Source organism: Ochlerotatus camptorhynchus, unplaced genomic scaffold (assembly GCF_037179485.1).
Source record: "Ochlerotatus camptorhynchus isolate MF236.1 unplaced genomic scaffold, CSIRO-AGI_Acam_v1.1 ptg000383l, whole genome shotgun sequence".
In the NCBI taxonomy this organism is placed as follows: domain Eukaryota; kingdom Metazoa; phylum Arthropoda; class Insecta; order Diptera; family Culicidae; genus Ochlerotatus; species Ochlerotatus camptorhynchus.
Window position 1 is genome coordinate 2,432,111 of NW_027040870.1, and position 18,410 is coordinate 2,450,520.

The following is an 18,410-nucleotide window of genomic DNA, read 5'->3' on the forward strand; positions in this document are numbered from 1 at the left end:
TTATTTACCTAACTCAAACATTAATGGATGAGGAGACTTGAAGTTTATTCTTTAAATCTACTCTAATGGAACTATCTACCTACCCTCTTCTAACATCATTCTCTAGCTAATAAATTATCACACTAAAAAGCTTAATGTTAGATAGCATTTCCAACTAACTCTGAAAATCGCAAACTTCGCGTATGAAGTAACATAAAAACACTTCGGATTGATTTCTCGCAAATTATTCAAAGTTGACACTTTTAGAGCTTTTGATGGCGCTCAGTTTTGCTCCAGCAACTAAGTTTGCACCTCTTTTAGTTGAAAAGTTATTAACGATGTTTGTGAAAGAATATGCTCTTTTCAAAAATCATTGAAATTATTTCATCAAAGAAACGCTCCTGTAGCTATTGTACCATATATGAATGAAATTACGACCTTTTAACTGCAATCAACAACATAAAAATCAACTTGCTCCTTTTTGAAATATCAATGTTTGACCATCTGCGTTATTGCAAAAAAAAAAAACGATTTTTTTGGGTTACCCTAAGTTAACTTTTTAAAACCAGTATAAAATGAGAACCATTAGAGATACAAAATGACCTTCCAGGCCCCAGCCAATGAGCAGCCTGATGACGCCAGGTGTCCACGTCCTGTTGAACGCCTTTGAAATATCATGGGAGACTAACTCCGCGTGGTGACCTTTGTCCTGGGCTTCCTTAAGTACTTTCCCGAGAGCCGCAAAGTAAGTAGAGGAACCGTGCCCTTGCCGAAACGGATGCTGCCGTTCGTCAAGGAGACCGTTTGACTCCAGGAACTGCTTGAGGCGACGATTTACTATTCTCTCCATCACTTTTGCCATGCAGCACGCTCCACCCGCCGCGTTGTTCTTTGGGATGGACACTACCAAGCTTTGTTTCCAAAGATCCAGGTACGAGTCGGTGAGCCATAGATCGTTGAAGAGGGCGAGTAGCCTCGTTTTCCCGTCGAGAGAGAGAGAGAGAGAGAGAGAGAGAGAGAGAGAGAGGTTTTTTAACAACGTGTATCCAATCTCGTCCGGCCCGGCAGATTTACCACTACTGCCGTCGAGGGCAAACTGAAGTTCTCGGAAAGTAAAAACTTCGTTGATTTGGAGGGAAGGATCATCGGGAGGAATTCGCAAATCACGAATGCTGCTTGTGGAGGGGTTGACGCGCTGGATGAATTCGCTGTCATAGCCACTGACAGCAGACAAACCGGCGAAATAGTTCCCTAATTCGTCGGCGAATTTCTTCGGTTCTGAGATCATGGTGCCATGAGCTTGGATAGTAGGTGGAGTATACCGTCGCTTGCCACTAAGAGCGTTGACGCGATTCCACAGATCACTTGACGATTGGGATTCATCGATTGAATCCAGGAAACCCATCCAGCTAGATCGCTTTGCATTACGGATCACCTGTCTGCACGAGAGATGGTGTTCTCGGTAGCACTTCAGCTTCCTCCCTACCAGGATCATCAAAGGCGAGGCGCTTAAGCTTGCGTAATGCTTTGCGTCGCGCTTTCACCGCATATTTGATATCCGCGTTCCACCAACGTAGGCCTTTTCGCCCGGGTACGCTACCACTCCGTGGAATGGATAATGTTGCAGCTTCGTAGAGTACTTTGGTGAAGCTGGTGATATCGTTCGGATCGCGTTGCTGAAAGAGAGCGTCGGATTTCTCCCTGAAAGCGTCCCAGTCGGCTTCTTCGTAGCGCCACCTGGGTCTTCGAGTCGTTGGGGGGACTGCACCTAAGGAAAGCTGTATACGGATCGGGTAGTGGTCGCAACCGTGCAAGTCGTTACTGATATTCCACTGTGCCCTGTCCGCGATAGATCGGCTGACAATGGCAATGGTAATATCGATCGCGGTGGTGTGTCATCCGTTAAAAAAAAGTGGGAGCGCCGTCGTTCAGCACCACCAGTTCCTCTCTCTCAAAAAGGTTCACCAGAGTAGAACCTCTGGGGTCTGGGTGAGGGCTACCGCAGTCCGGATGGTAATTATTACAATAATTTGTTCGCAAAATTAATGCATTTTAAGATTGCACTTGTATACCTTACCGTCCAAAAATTTGAAACCATCATCACTTTCATAGTTCTTCTATTCTCCACGGGGGCCAACTTTGATTTGCCAATATACCTACGGCTTTGGAACCATTGCGCAATGAAAAAGTTTTGTAATACAGCCGAAGCATCAACCAGGACAATCGTAAAGAACAACCTAGAGATCCTAATCACGGAGGCGGACAAAGACAACCAAACCGTAGCGATGAGCATTGAAGAGTACGACAGCAAGATGAAACGACTAGTTGAGGATACACACACACTTATGAAATCAAAAGCGAAACAATTCCATACTCATGCGACTGTACAAACTAAAACTCATCGACGGCAGAACGAAGTACAACCTGATGTGCTTCAACGCAAGAGCAACATACCCACGCATATACGACCAACCAAAGGCACATAAACCAGAGATGCCACTCAGACCGATAGTCTCAAAAATCACTGCACCCACGTGCAACATCAGCAAATACATGGCTCGGATCCACTAATGGATGGAAAATTTCAAGAAAACTCACTACACTCATAAAATTAATCACATAACCAGTGGAAAACATGTGATCCCATAATTGGAAATTGCACCACAAAATCACATGAACGGTATGTGTCCACTGAAATGTATATGATTTCTCATATATAATTTCTTAGAATATTATATGTGATATTCAGATAACAATCATTATTTTTGCTATTAGAAAAAATATTATGTGCGTTCCTAATAGAGTGCTAAGTCATCCTAATAGATCCTAATCCTAGTAATTCCTAACAGATTCCTAATGCTAAGTGAAAACTTAGCATATCGGATTTGGCTTAATTCGTTCCAACATTGAATATCTCGGGATCCTGGCCATTTAGAACGATACTGTCCTGGGCAAAGTTGTTTAGTAGATCAAGGCCTTATGGTTGGTGGACAGCAGTTCAGAGTTCCTCACAATCAAAGGTTTTATGCCTCAGAAAATCTCGACGGCGCGACTGGGATTGAACCCAGGCCCTTTGAAGTGAGAGGCATTCACGATTACCACTACACCACCAGTGCCGCTTAGAAATCTAACTTGGCAGAAGAGGCAAACCAAATGTCCATGATAATAAGTACTTTTGTTAATTTAATCCCGGTTTTCTCTAAAACTGTACGTGTTGCAAAATATCTGAGTACATATTTGATTCAGCTAGTCAAAATATATTAAATTTATTGCAAATCGTCAAGAGGCATAAAACACTGCCGACTAGTGATAATTAGTCATGGTCAGCAAACGTTCTTCACACCCAAGCAGTTCCAGGTCAAACAGCAAAAAAATCAACAAATTTTAGATTTCACCTCTCAGAACTCATCGAAACTTCGCAAATTTTTTCGCTAGGGACAATGGACCAAGTTTGTGCGGAAATTCGGCAATTTTAACTCAAGCCAAATTTTTTTCACATGGCGCATTCGATATTTTTCAATAAATCATATCACAAATTTGTTGGAATCTAGATAGCCTCTTCTTTACAAAAATTTATTTAACAAATTTTCATCAGAAAAAAAATTAGATTGATTAAAGTTCACTGTAAAAACAAAGTGTATTTTTATGTGATTTGTGATTTAAAACATATGTTTTCTGCATAAAAAACAATACCAAATAATTGTGGACAAAAAGTTCAAAATTTGTTTTAATAGTTGAGGTTAGCTTTTGAAAAACATATTTTTTTTTCAAATTGTGCTTTTTTGACATTGGAGTTTTTATCAGTTTTGGTTTTTCAGTTTTGACAAAAAATTGTGATTGTTTTACAGTGTATTTTTTAAGACACTCCAGCTTCCTACAATTAGTTTCAGACGTTATATAGTAAAAGTAAGCGTAAGTCAAAATGGCTGTATTCCGGCCAGGCCTATGCATTTTCGAAACAAAGAAAATAAAATGAACTCTCCGCAGAATCGCTTCATTTCGAGCAATATCATTTTCATGTAAGTCATCGTGTTTCTTGTTATCGAGTCACAATGAACATTCCTCCTTTCAAACATGGCTTGACTATCGCTTGTTTCGTTCGTCAAGTGCTTCAGTTCATTTCATTTGCAGCAAAGAATTGCTTCAATTGGCGCAATGAATGACTCGAAAACTGCTTCCTTCGTTTTTTCCACTGTCACTTCAATTCTGGCTCATTCGACTTGTCATGCATCGCGTCGTCATGCATTAAAATATAGTATCCGCACAATATCGGTTGCCGATAGGGATGGCATCCGGATTATATGTAGTAATAATATATTATTTTATGTTAAACGAAAATTAAACTATCGAAGCCATTATGGAGTTCAAGATGGCGACCATCGGAGTCAGGAAAAGTCTCAAATACCCTACAATATGGGTATTTTCGGAACGGGGACGACGCAAAGGTGTCGAAAATCGATATCCGACGCCATTTTGGAATCCAAACTGGTGGCCTTCGGGTTTCAGAAAAAGTGTCAAATACCGTACAATAGGATATTTTTCTCGATATTTTCGGCACGTTGATGCTGAAAATCGATACCCGGCGCCATTTTGGAATTCAAAATAGTGAAAATTGGTTTCCGGAAGTGTCAAAAACCCTAAGATATGAGTATTTTAGGAACGGGAACAACGAGTAGATGTCAAAAATATATATCCGACGCTATTTTGAAATCCAATATGGCGGCCATCAGGATTCAGAAAGTATCAAATACCCTACAATATGCGTATTTTCGGAACGGGGACGACGCGTAGAAGCCAAAAGCCGATATTCGACGCCATTTTGGAATCCAAGACAGTGGCCATCAAGTTTCATAAAACGTGTCAGATACCCTAAGATATAAGTATTTTCGAAACGGGGACAACGCGTGGATGCCGAAAATCGATATCCGACGCTATGTTGGACTCCAATTTGGCGGCCATCGGGTTTCAGAAAAAGTATCAAATACCCTACAATATGGTTATTCTCGGAACGGGGACAACGTGTAGATGCCGAAAATCGATATCCGATGCCATTTTGTAATCCAATATGGCGGCCATCAGGTTTCAGTGTCAAATCAGTCAAGTGCAAATACCCTAATATCAGGGTATTTTCGGAACGGGGACCTTTCCAATTCCCACGATGCGTAGATACTGAAAATCGATATTCGATACCATTTGCAGGCCATTAGACACTTCTTCTGAAATCGGAAGCCACCATCTTGAATTTCAAGATGGCGTCGGACATCGATTTCTGGCTTCAGATGTCACTCCGATTCCAAAAAAACCCACATTGATCGGTATTTGACAGTATTTCACAGTTTCTCATCTTGGATTTTAAGACGGTGTGACATAAATTTTCGGTATCTACGTCTCATCCTCATTCTAAAAATAAACATATTTCAGGGTATTTGACACTTTTCCGCAAATCGTAATTCTCCGTCTTGGATTTAAAAATGGCGTCGGATATCGATTTCCGGCCTCTAGACCTCGCTCTAGACGCCATCCCGATTCCAAAAAATATCTATATTGATGGGTATTTGACAATGTTTCCCATTTGTTCTGACATCGGAAGCCACCATCTTGGATTTCTAAATGGCGTCGCATATCAATCTCTAGACGTCACCCCGAGTCAAAAAATACCCATATTGATGGGTAAACAAACTACCCGACAATGATAAATTTGACATCCACGTGCACAGATCTATGCGCATACGCATACGCATGCGAGTAAACAATCAACAAAAGTTATAAAAACTGCACGAATGCACGCTTCAATGCAAAGTAAGTTCATTTGACAATGAAAGAAGAAATGAACACGAGTCAAGCCAAAACAAACAGCATGAAAACTGATCGAAAGTGGTTCTGTTGATGTTGACGGGGATCTGCTTGAAGAGAAGACAGTATGACTTTCAATTGGTGATGGTTTACAGCTTCATCGTCACTTGATGATTTTCGATTGTAAGTGACTTTGTGGGGCCCTGATTCCGGCACAAACATGATTCATTATTGCCACTAGTGAACCCTTATGCGAAATGTCATGGAATTTTATAATAAAATTTGTATGCTTATTTTGCTTATCGAAATGTTCAGGGTATCATCTGAACCATTTGTGGTATAGATCTATCGTTTGGGTTATCGTTCGGGAATGTTTTTTATTAGGGTTCGGAGTGGGGATAGTAAAATCGATTCGCCAGTAAGGGTGGAACTGCTCACCCCATCCCACACTGAAAGAAGTTTTCACATAGTTTCTATTAGGAACGCACATATAATTTTTCCATTAACCAAATTCCTGATTTTTATCTGAATATCACATAACATAATAAATTCTGTGTGAGTAAAAATATCGATTTCATTCGACACATAAGATACCTGTGATTTAGTGGTGCAATATACTTTTGCAGAGGACTACACGGCAAAGATAGCGTGAGTCAAATGAATGAATCAGGTCAATAGCATCACAGTCAATGTTGAGATTTTCCCACTTAGGTACACAGTCAGAGACTGTTGGAAGGTGATGAATGAGCCACCGCTGACGAATGCTGACGTAGTCGAAGTTTGGCTTTCTAAGGTTACAGCTCCCACGGAAACAGTGATGGTCGTTAGTTATAGGACGATGAAAATTTTTGAAAATCTCTAATCTCAATTTTTAGGAATCCTTAAATTGAATCAATCAAATGAAGCAGACTTTGGTTCTAAAAAGTTAGTTCAAATTACCTTTTCTACGTTCACTACTGTGCGGTAAAAGTCAACGGCACTCCCAAATTGAAGGAGGTGAGCTTTAAGCATATTTTTACCTTCGCATTAAAACCAACAGTCTCTGTCTGGTCTGCAGTGAACCAGGGTTCTTGGAATAGAAAGACCTAACAAAAACACGTTCGAGAGAAAATCCTTGCGTGCTTCGGAGCAATCGGGCGGGATACTTTCGCTTTCGGTCTGTGATTTTTTACTTTCGTTCTTAACCCGTGTCCTTTATTCGTTTTCAATTGAGCGTCTTTTTGGTACAATAAGAATGTGATTTCCAAACGTTATCGATGCGCAATGAGGTGAGCAATTTCATTGAATGCTTTCTTTTGTTTTGCTGTCGTTGGACTTGAAGATGAAAAACCACTGGACAGTTGAATTAGGGTTTCCCTTGTAGTTGGTATATTCCGATAAAAGAATTCTTTTGAATGCACTAGACATGCACGAAGTGTAACGTAACAGCGGAGTTCAAGTCATACGGCGCTGAGGCTTTTTTGCTGTTGACGATAAACGTTGGTGTTATGTATAAGCCACTAAAAGCTTAACCCTTAGATGATGGTGATTGATGACGAAAGTGCTACGTCATACTTCGTTCAAAGATTTGTTCTACGCGATTCAAAAGATAATTAATGAAAACATCTCATCAAGCTATGGAATCAAACACAAACTGGCTCCTCTTTCATAGATCAAACCGTTCCACATTATTGCAATATAAATGTAAAAAGCCCACCATGGCCACCATGCATCGGCAGATTCTGATCGAATTAATTGTGATCAAGAAATAAACAGGGTGATTCGGAATAACTGTTACTTTTAAAAATGGTCATAAAGATTGAACGATTGCATGATTTTTTGATTTCAGTAAATTCCAGATATACTACATATAGGGGGAATGGGTGTAATGTCGGCCTAAATGCCCCTAATTTGGGCCCATACATGAATTCAGCCATCGACCAAATTATCAATAGCGTCCAAAAATATCCATTAGTACTGTCCCAATGACGCGTTCATCTAGAAAAAATTGAAAAAATAGCAGATTTTTTGCGATGGGCCCAATCTTAGATTCATAGGCCAACATTAGAGCCATTTCCCCTATAACCTATACTTTTATTCTAATCTCTAACACACGATTTCATATAGATTTATGGTATGCTCCATTTTCACGTCCATGGCTGCTTGAAATCGCAAACGAATGAAATTTCAAATCCTACTATCAATACCAGCTGTACACTTTTGTAAACACTTTATAACAAAAAATACTTGAACATATACCCATTTTACCCATTGAGAATTGCATATTTCACAGTTATTCTGAATCACCCTGTAAAAACAAAGAATTAGATTCTATGAGATTCCCTAAGCTTATATGTGGTTGAATGATCCTCTTTAAAGTTTCCTAAGCATTTTTTAAGTTATTTGATTTTTATTGAGGTTCTTTAAACATCTTTGAAGTACTAAAGTTTCCTAAATTTCCTGTTAGTTTTCTAAGATTTTGATAAAGATTTCCAAAGAATATTTAAGATTTCTTAAACATTGTTTAAGATCTCCAAACTGTTATGAAGAACCTTTAACTACTATATGGCTGATTCAAACTATTCTACAATTACAATTACCTTTAACTTCCGTACCAAGCTTCTTTCCCTAAGCTTCGTCTCCTAAGAGCCTTTCTGAGGTTCTTAAAAGTTCCCAGAGTCTTTCTATTTTTTTTCCTTGATTTGTTTTTCGTCGATCTTGTTTTCTGTGCTGAGCACCAATGCTACCGACGCCAGGGGCAGCTCCTACACCTGAATCCTACCTATTAACCCATCAACTCATGCACTGGGAACCAACGGCTTTACTTCTCTAGAGATGTTATGCCTCAGAACATCCCGGCGGCGCCGACTGGGATTGAACCCAGGCCTGCTAGGGTGAGAGATAATCACGCTTACCCCTACACCACCGGCGTCAGTCCAGATTTTTTAAATATTCTTTTTATGGAATTGAAGATCCTTGAGCTGAATTTCGATGAAGTACATTGTACATTTTTAAATTCAGATACTCAGTATAGAATTTCTCGGAAGTTCACTTCACACCTTTGAAAATAGACCAAACATCAATGAGGTGGTGTTACATGAGTCTTTCAGAGAAATTTTTTCTAAACCACAATAAAGTTCTATGTGCTTCTCCAAATTTCGCTGAATTTCTATGAAGTCCACTGGTCTTCTTTGAAATTTAGGATTTTTATCTATAATATGCAGCACAAGACTGGAGTTTACTAAACTACTATGAAGCCCTCTAAACTTCTAAAGTAAGTCTTAGATGATCTGGGAGCTAATGAAAGGAAGATACTGCGAAGCATGAAGATCTTTTGAGAGGTTTGCCTGACTACAGATAGGTTCGAAAACGAGCTCCACCTTAATAAGATCACGAAAGATCTGAGAGTCTCATTTAGCGTCCTGTTTGCTATCAGTTCCTAAACAACCAAGCACCCTTGGATACAGAGCATTCAAAGATTTGCCCCTAGTAGATAATGTCTGGATCCCGGGGCTCTGCAGAGTGAATAGAGGCTGATCATCTCGCAGCCAATATGCGTTCCCATAACAGGAGTTGGACAATCGGAATCGACGGCAAGACATGCAGTGAATACAACGGTTAAATCCAGAGTCACCGAGTTCTCTATTGAATTGGATTTCCTGGTTTTGCAGCGAGTGACATCTGAATTTCCTTCGGTTACGATTCCTATCAAGCATTGGAATATTCCTCATGACCTGCAGATGGCGGATCCACAATTCAACATAAGCGGCCGCATTGATTTGCTACTAGGAGCGGAACATTTCTTCAGTTTCCTGCGCGATAGAGAGGTGAAAAGAATGGTGTTGGGTCCAAAGCTGCCAATACTCGTGGATTCGGTATTCGGGTGGATTGTATCCGGACGTGATGAAAGTCTACAGCAGAAACAGTCAGTTCGATGTTGCACGGCAGTCACCCCTATCGAGAGAATCGAAGATCTATTGGAGAAGTTCTGGAGAGTAGAAAGCTGCGACGATCGACCTGCATGGTCAAAGGAGGAACAAGACTGCGAGGAGCATTTCAAGAGTACGCGTTCCAGAGCAGCAGATGGCCGGTATATCGTGCAGCTGCCGAAACAAAATAGCTGGGACCGGGTGTTGGGAGAATCACGAGCAACGGCGTTGGACAGGTACAAGAAATTGGAGAATCGGTTGGAACGGCACCCGGATATGAAGGAACCATACCACGCTTTCATGAAGGAGTACGTGGACATGCGGCACATGCGAAGGCTAACGACAACGGAACTGCAGGCAGAGGCCAACGGAGTAGGTCAACGGAAGGTGTTTTATTTGCCGCACCACGCGGTGATAAAAGAATCAAGCACAACTACAAAAGTGCGCGTCGTATTTGACGCATCGGCACGTACAGACAACGGATACTCCCTCAACGATGTTCTTCTGAAGGGACCTGTAATTCAGGATAATCTGCTAAATCTCCTGATACGCTTCCGCAAGCATGAAGTGGCGCTTGTGGGAGATGTGGAAAAAATGTATCGGCAGGTACTTCAGGACGCTAATGACACTCTTCGTCTACGGATATTTTTTCGCTTCACGAAGGATGATCCCATAGATGTTTACGAGTTGCTGACCGTAACGTATGGGCTTACACCGTCATCTTTTCTGGCAACCCGGGCACTACAACAGCTGGCTGAAGATGAAGGAGTTGAAGGTACTAAAGCTCGCCTAGCGCTACAAAAGGATTTTTACGTCGACGACTATATTGGAGGATCCGCAAATGTCGTCGAAACCATCGAGCTTAGAAAAAATTTGACATCGTTGATGGCCAAAGGAGGATTTCCAATCTGGAAATGGTGCTCGAATCAGCCTGAAGTCCTATCCGGTATTCCTGAGGACCAGTTGGGTACTGATCTTACAATAACCTTTGAGTTGAATCTCGATGAAAAGGTTAAAACGCTAGGGATTACTTGGGAACCGAAAGCGGACCAGCTTAGGTTCTTATATAATGTTGGAGAGGAAGAAGGAGAATGGACCAGAAGGCGCATATTATCTGCAATAGCCAAACTATTTGATTCCCTAGGATTCATATCTCCCTTAGTGGTGACTGCAAAAATAATTATGCAAGAGCTGGCGCTACTGCAAACAGGATGGGATTCCCCAGTACCACCACAACTACAGCAAAAGTGGACGGATTTCCATCGCCGACTGTTCAAATTAGCAGAATTCAGCATACCCAGGTTCTCCTTCATCCCAGACTACGTCGACGTACAGCTCCACTGTTTCGCTGACGCCTCCGATCTTGCGTACGGAGCCTGCTTATATGTGCGTTCCATGGATCAACAGGGCAACGTACGCATTGAGCTTTTGTCCTCGAAATCTCGGGTCGCTCCCTTAAAACGATTGACGATCCCGAGATTAGAACTATGCGCAGCTAGAGAAGCTGCGCATCTATATCAGACAGTTATTGGGGCCCTCGCACTAGATAGAGTGCAGGCATTTTTCTGGTCGGACTCAACTGTTGTTCTGCATTGGTTGAAAGCTCCGCCAAATTCGTGGAAAACCTTCATAGCAAACCGTGTTTCGACTATACAAACAACCACCTATGGACACCCATGGCTACATGTATCCGGTAAGGAGAATCCCGCAGATCTGGTTTCACGTGGAATGACCATTGAGGATTTCTTGGAAAGTGATCGTTGGATGCACGGACCGTCATGGTTGAAGCTGGCGCCGAAAGAATGGCTGACGGAATGTCCTGGATCCGTACCTGAAGAAGTAGATCTGGAACCCCGAGTCGTCGTTCAAGCAACCACTGCCTCGAAAGAGCCCAACATCTTCTTCACTCTTCGATCTTCATTTCTTCCGTTAGTCAGAATAGTCGCATTATGCTTACGGTTTGCTGCCAACTGTCGAAAATCCACCCAAAGAAACACTTCGTTATTTTTGAGTGTCCATGAGATAAACTCTGCAAAAATGGCCCTCGTGCGGCTGGTTCAAGAAGAATGTTTCTTGGAAGAAATCAACTCCTTGAAAAGGCGCTATCAAGTTCCACATAAATCACCGTTAAAGCTTTTATGCCCTTTCCTAGACAAGGGTGGCATTATCAGAGTTGGCGGACGACTACGACACTCGCTGGAGAACTATGCGACAATGCATCCAGCGGTATTATTAAAATCACATGTCTTCACTCGCCTACTCATCGAATACTATCATCTTCAAACACACCACGGAGGACAGCAAGCTACGCTCGCTGCTACAAGGCAGGAATTCTGGCCAATTCATGGCAAAAGAGTCGTCAGTTCTGTACTTCGAATGTGCCATCGGTGCTTCCGGTCGAGCCCCACATCGATTGAACAACCGATGGGACAGCTTCCATCTACGCGAATACGCCCAGCTCGGCCGTTTCTCATAACTGGCGTGGACTTTTGTGGACCCTTCTATTTAAAGCCCCCTCACCGTCGAGCAGCCCCACCGAAATGTTACATTGCAGTTTTCATATGCTTTACGACCAAAGCGATAGACCTGGAACTAGTCATGGACCTGTCAACTGCTGGATTCTTATCTGCACTTCGCCGATTCATTGGACACCATGGACTTCCATCGCAGATCCATTCAGATAATGCTACAAATTTCCAAGGCTCTAAACACGAATTGTACGAACTGTACAAGAGCCTCAACAGCAAAGCTGCCCAAGAAGCTATTGGATCTGAAATGTCACAGCAAGGAATATCCTGGCATTTAATTCCACCCCGTGCCCCCAATTTCGGTGGATTGTGGGAGGCAGCAGTACGCTCCGCCAAAAGTTGCCTGAAAAAGGAAGTCGGTACGAACCAATTGAGTCATGAAAACTTCTGCACCCTGCTCGTACAAATATCGGCCGCCCTTAACTCTAGACCTCTAGCCCCATTATCAGGCGACCCTAGAGACCTCGATGCCCTAACACCAGCCCATTTTTTGATCGGGACTTCTATGAAAGCCCTCCCCGATCCCGATCTTACAGCCATACCCACTAACCGCTTAGCCCACTATCAGCAACGGCAGCAGATGTTCCAACGATACTGGCAGCGTTGGAGTCAAGAGTACATCACTGGACTTCAGGAAGCAAGTAAGAACCGCCTACCAAGCACCATCCGTGTAGGCAGCATCGTGATTCTTCGGGAGGACAACTTACCACCACTTCAATGGCCCCTAGCGAGGATAACCGAGGTTCACCCTGGCGCAGACGGAGTTATACGAGTGGTGACGATCAAGACGTCTAAAGGTACCTACAGGCGTCCAGCAAACCGCATCTGCCCGGTACCCACCGAGGATTCTGCCGATATTAATTGAATTCATCGAATAGGGATTAAGCAAAATTTTTGTACGTTATCTAACATAAGCAAGGCTTGTTCAGGAATGTTGAAACTTAGTTTCAAGGAGGGCGGAAATGTTGGATGTTTTAGTATTAAGCAATAATTGAATTATTTAAAATTGAATTTACAACACTGGTTGATACAGAACTGTTATACATTCACCACATATAGAAGACACTCACTAAATACTTACACTATTAGTACCTAAATGAACACTCAATACGAATAGAACACGAAGAGACAGTACATGAATTCCTAGGTATGATAGACAGATAACGAAACAGTGAATTTAGTTAGCCAACCGATAGCGAACGAATAAAGGCAAAAAATATATACGCGTGCGCTTTACAAACCCGTACAAATAAAGTGTATTAAACTTTGGTCCTGAAATAAAGTGTTTGGAAGTGGAATTGGTTCAGTTCTATTGCAATTGTGGAAGGAAAGGAAAGTAGAGGAGCAAAAGGATACCTAGGATATTCGGAAAAGGATCGGAATTGGAAGGACAAATAGCACGATTCTGGAAAAACACACAACGTAGGATCTAAGGTACATGAGGTGGCTTACAAGGTGTATATTTGGAGCACGGAAAGACAAACGGAGTATTCAGCTCAACCAACGAACCTAAATCCCCCAACACACGTTATTCCAAAACAATATCCGAAACAACAAACTAGAAAATCAAATTCGGCGAATTTAATCAACTACTTTTGGCTTTTAAGACTCTGCAGGCAGTCTGTTCACTCAGTTCCACGCCATCAACCATCCCAGCGGCTTTAATCCCGCCAAATTTAGATGGCCCATTCGTCGATGCCAGTTTCCAGGGACACAGCAAACGTGCATACTAGTGCCTTATCATTTCTCATTTATTTTCATTTAAAATAATAGATTTTCCCTTTTTCTAGCCTTACTCACATGCCTATGTTCCTTTTTTACGTTGTCACTTAATTCCGATGGTCGATACATGGACCTTGGACGGGATTACATTTTTTTTTAAACAGCAATAATGGTTATTTATTTAGTTTAGTGTGTGGTGAGCAATTTTGTAGCCAAAATATATAAGGGAAATACGAAATCAGCAATGCGGCGATTTTTCTAAAATACAGACAAATATTGACCAATTTTTTGACACTCATACACACTTTGGAAAAAAATCATCTGGCATCCCTGGCTTCTTAATCATTTTCGTTTGGCGTTGCTAGGCTAGACAGGCGTTAAGAAGCGTTCGTTAATTATCTCGAGAAGAAGTGAGACAAAGTTTGTCGGATCTAGACTCAGGACAGTCAGCAGGACCAGATATATTTTCAAATAAGTTTTTGGAGAAATTCAAGGATGAGCTCGTCGAGCCCCTGTCTATTCTTTTCAATTCATAGCTTTCGTCTGGTTATTTCCCGCCTATATGGTAAATCTCACACATAACTCCAATACGTAAAAAGGGCTTTCGTTCTGATGCTGCGAGCTACTGGGCTGTATCGATTCAGTCCGCGATGCAAAAACTGTTCGAGCGACGTGTTTCATCAAACAGCATGGGTTCTTGAAAGGGAAGTCAGTCGTCACGAACCTGTGTGAATTCAGTTCCATGGTCACGAATCACATATCCAAAGGGTACCAAGTAGACTTTGTATATACGGATCAGTGTTGCCACATTTTTTCAAGATTCAATCTGTATTTTCATACTAAAAAATCTTTTTAATCTGTTTAAAGTTTTTAAAATTAAAAATAATATCGAATATAGGGTATACGTCCCTAACCTCGGTCTAATATGCAGCCATCGATTACGTTTTTAATCATAACTCATCAATGAATTTACCTGCAAACGATATTCTACTGCTAAATGGTATGCTTAGATATGCTTATCATGTCGTTTGCTATCAGAAACCACGAAAAGTTGAAAAACTTACTTTTTTTAAGACAATAACTCACGAGGGAAATGTATGTAATATGGGTCTATTGTCCCCAAATTGGGTCTATTTATGGATGCAACTTCGTCCTATCTTGTTTGATCCTCAAAAAAACGCTCTTGGTAACGTTTTCTGATGTATTTTTTTTTATCACTATCACTGTTAACTTAATGCTCTTCATTCCTCAAAACATTTCTTAGAGAAAATTTTACGAAAACTACATTAAATCACTCAATTTAAAAATTAAAAATTAAAAATTTCGCTTATCGTCTTTTGACCGCAGAATATCTAAATCAGAACATTGTGATGTTCATTATACAGGTTTGGCAGAAAAAATCTCCCTTCCTGTTCGTTCCTTATCATCCAAATGCAAAACAACATTGTTGACGTTACTCTTATTGCTATATGCTGTCAAATGAATTTCATGGGCCATAGTTAGGAACATAGAAAAGAAATGTGTCCCTAAAGTTGGGTCCATGTTTTACTTGTGAAAACGTTGTTAAACAATTAAAATAAACATAAAATATTCAAACAGCAACTGTAAGTTTTACGTCTAGTGTGTATTATCAGGTAATTCCAATCAATAAATGCCATAATCAGGCCATTTGATGATCGTCAGTCAACCTTCCCATCTTAACCTTATAAGTCATGGCGGCTAAAAACTCCGAACATTGTGATATTCTCAACCAGTTTTATTACTTACGAGAGCTGAAAATGTATTGAAATGTTGTGATATAAATTGATTTGTGTGTGGTACACATTTATCAACCATCAGTGATCAATATTTTCCTTATTTTTTGTGTAATATTCCTTAATTAATTATTTATTTGCGTGATAGGCCGAATGAAAGGACTAGACCCACATTACATACCGTAACCCTACCTAATCCACATACTTGAAAAATCTGTGTATTTTCTAAAAATCTGTAATCTGTATCGAAATATTGAGAAAAAAAACTGTATAATTACAGATAAATCTGTATATGTGGCATCACTGATATGGATATGAGCTAGGCCTTTGATGTGGTATCATGCGTGCTGCTTCTAATTTCGGTATCAATGGAATGTTGTTTGAATAGATTAAGACATATCTACAAGACAGGATACAGTATGTCAGGGCTGTAGTCACTATAGCCCATGTTTTAGTCCTTTGCGACTTGTCCAGGAATGTGATTCAAACTCGAGTCTTCCAGCGTGATACATGTCGATCCTGTCCGAATTTGATATTTCATAAAGTAGGTTTACCAACATTAATTTTTTTTCTGATTTAAAATACTTTCCAAAATCAACAAAAAATAAAAATAAAATACTTATAGATCAAATCAACATACTTTTATCAATTGCCATTAAGAAAAAAATTATAGCAGTCAAAGTTCAAGATGTGGTTTAAAATATGTTGGCAAATGTTTGTGTTCCTGAATGAGAAAAATTGTCGCGTTTCTTTTAACACCCCCCCCCCCTCCTTAAATGTGTGACGTAGCTTATGGATGTCTCCTTATGGAAAATGATGCGTTAAAACACGTTGTCTGAAAGAAGAAAAAACTCGAACTCAATTTAGAGCTTCAAAAAATGTAGAGCCCTGATTGAGACTTTTATTTCATAACGCACTGATTTTGGCCTTGTGGTATAGAACCGATTATCAAAGATTACCAATACCCTCCAAATGCATGACTTGTACAACATCAACTCACCTAACGCCATTGCTTCCTACCGCTTTGGTGCCTATCTTCTCCGTGTAGATGTAATCCCAGCTATCGATCTTGATCGACGCCGACCGAAAAGGCCGTCGAAAGTGATCTTCTTCTTCCAAACGCACAGTTACACCAGCACTAGCATTACCACATATGCACTGATTGACACTTGCACCCGATAATTTCACTTCCCCCACATTCGCCACATCCGGCAGGGACATCTGGGTTTCCCCCGGAGTCTGAATCAAAATCTGCGGATGCCCCATCCGGAAGTTGGGATTTGATTCGACTAGATTCGTCGGCCCGGTTAGGCACGCCGGTTCCACTATTGAGCTATAGGTTCTCCCGTTAGAATCAACACGCAGCTGAACAACCGCCATTTTGGTCAGAATCGAGGGCCATGTTTTACTGTACTTCAGCAGAGACATTATATCGCGAATGGCTACTTTAAAAACTTTGTCTTCTCCTGTTACACCTCCCTGACTTTGAGCGGTTCTGAACGGTTTGTGACGTTTTATAGCGTCACTTATTATCGTTCTAGAATGAAAGAATCATTATTGCTACCGCCGCCACCGCACTCTGGAATTACATCCTCCTATATTGCTGCTATGCGAAGTTGCGATTTTATGGGACCAGACATCGTTAAATGATGGCACTTTTCTTGGTGAGAGGAAAAATTATGGCCGCTGCTGCGATTGTAGAATCATTGACCTCATTTGAACAATTTAGCGTTGAGTGTTTCTGAAAAGTTACAAAGCAAAGGGTTTTCGTTAGTGAAAGGCAATATGGGCTGTATGGAAAATAATCTAGCAGATTAAATAAATTATGTTTTCTTGATCGTTACCAAAAGCTTAAGTCATTACATTATACAAAATTTCCAAATCAACAACAACAACAACACAAATCCATCATGACATTCCACAGAATATCAACCCATCCGACGAACGGCACGTTGTCACCTTCTAGGATACGATGGTTTATAATTTGAACAAATTCAATTTCAGCCGCTTTTTCAGATTTAATCAGCTTTCGCGTTGTTTTTGCGGACCAAAACATCGTTGCTTAAAAGTTTCGCTCTAAAAACTCACCACACCCTCCCATAAATTTTTTGTTTGTGTCTCTAAAATTGGTTATGCTATCCCAAAACAGCGGCAACCAGTATAAAGCAGTCAGCTACCCACTCAAACGACCAACTACATCTAGGGAAGCTATGTGTATTAGGGTGCCAATAGTATGGGAAAAAAGTGGCCGTCGAATTTTTTCGTCCAAAATGTTCATTGTCTCGAAACAAGACCCTATGGAAAATTTGTCCCCAATCGGAAATAATGTGGGATGGGGAAAAATCGTTAGTGTTTTGAATTTTTTTCATCTGAAAAATCTCGACGCTGCTTAGATTGACGAGAATACGTAAATTCCCCTGCATGAAATTTTGGAAACTGATTTTTTGTAATGCCAAATGACTTGAAAATGCATGAAACGTCGAGATCTTGTGTTATAAATGGACGCATTTTTAAGTCATTTGGAAACAAACCAAAAAATTCTGATTACCTTTGGAGATTTTTCATTTAAAAAATGTTCGAACTTTGATGATTTCACGGCACCCCAAATCGTGTCCGATTGAGATAAAATTTTGTTAGGATTTTTTTTTTCGATGCAATTATCATTTTGTATCGGTCGGTTTAATTTTTTACATTGGCACCCTAATGTGTATATCTACATACGTGTT

General features: G+C 40.7%; 1 protein-coding gene across 1 annotated transcript in view; it reads right to left on the reverse strand.

Annotated features, from left to right (window-relative positions):
• LOC135710455 (monocarboxylate transporter 2-like) overlaps positions 1–17,169 on the reverse strand; it is a 603,423-nt gene extending 586,254 nt beyond the window's left edge. Inside the window, exon 1 of the mRNA XM_065233037.1 lies at positions 16,685–17,169. Coding sequence (XP_065089109.1) covers positions 16,685–17,112 — 428 coding nt within the window. The 5' untranslated portion in view covers positions 17,113–17,169. The remainder of the gene's footprint in view (positions 1–16,684) is intronic.
• Between the last annotated feature and the right edge of the window lie 1,241 nt (positions 17,170–18,410).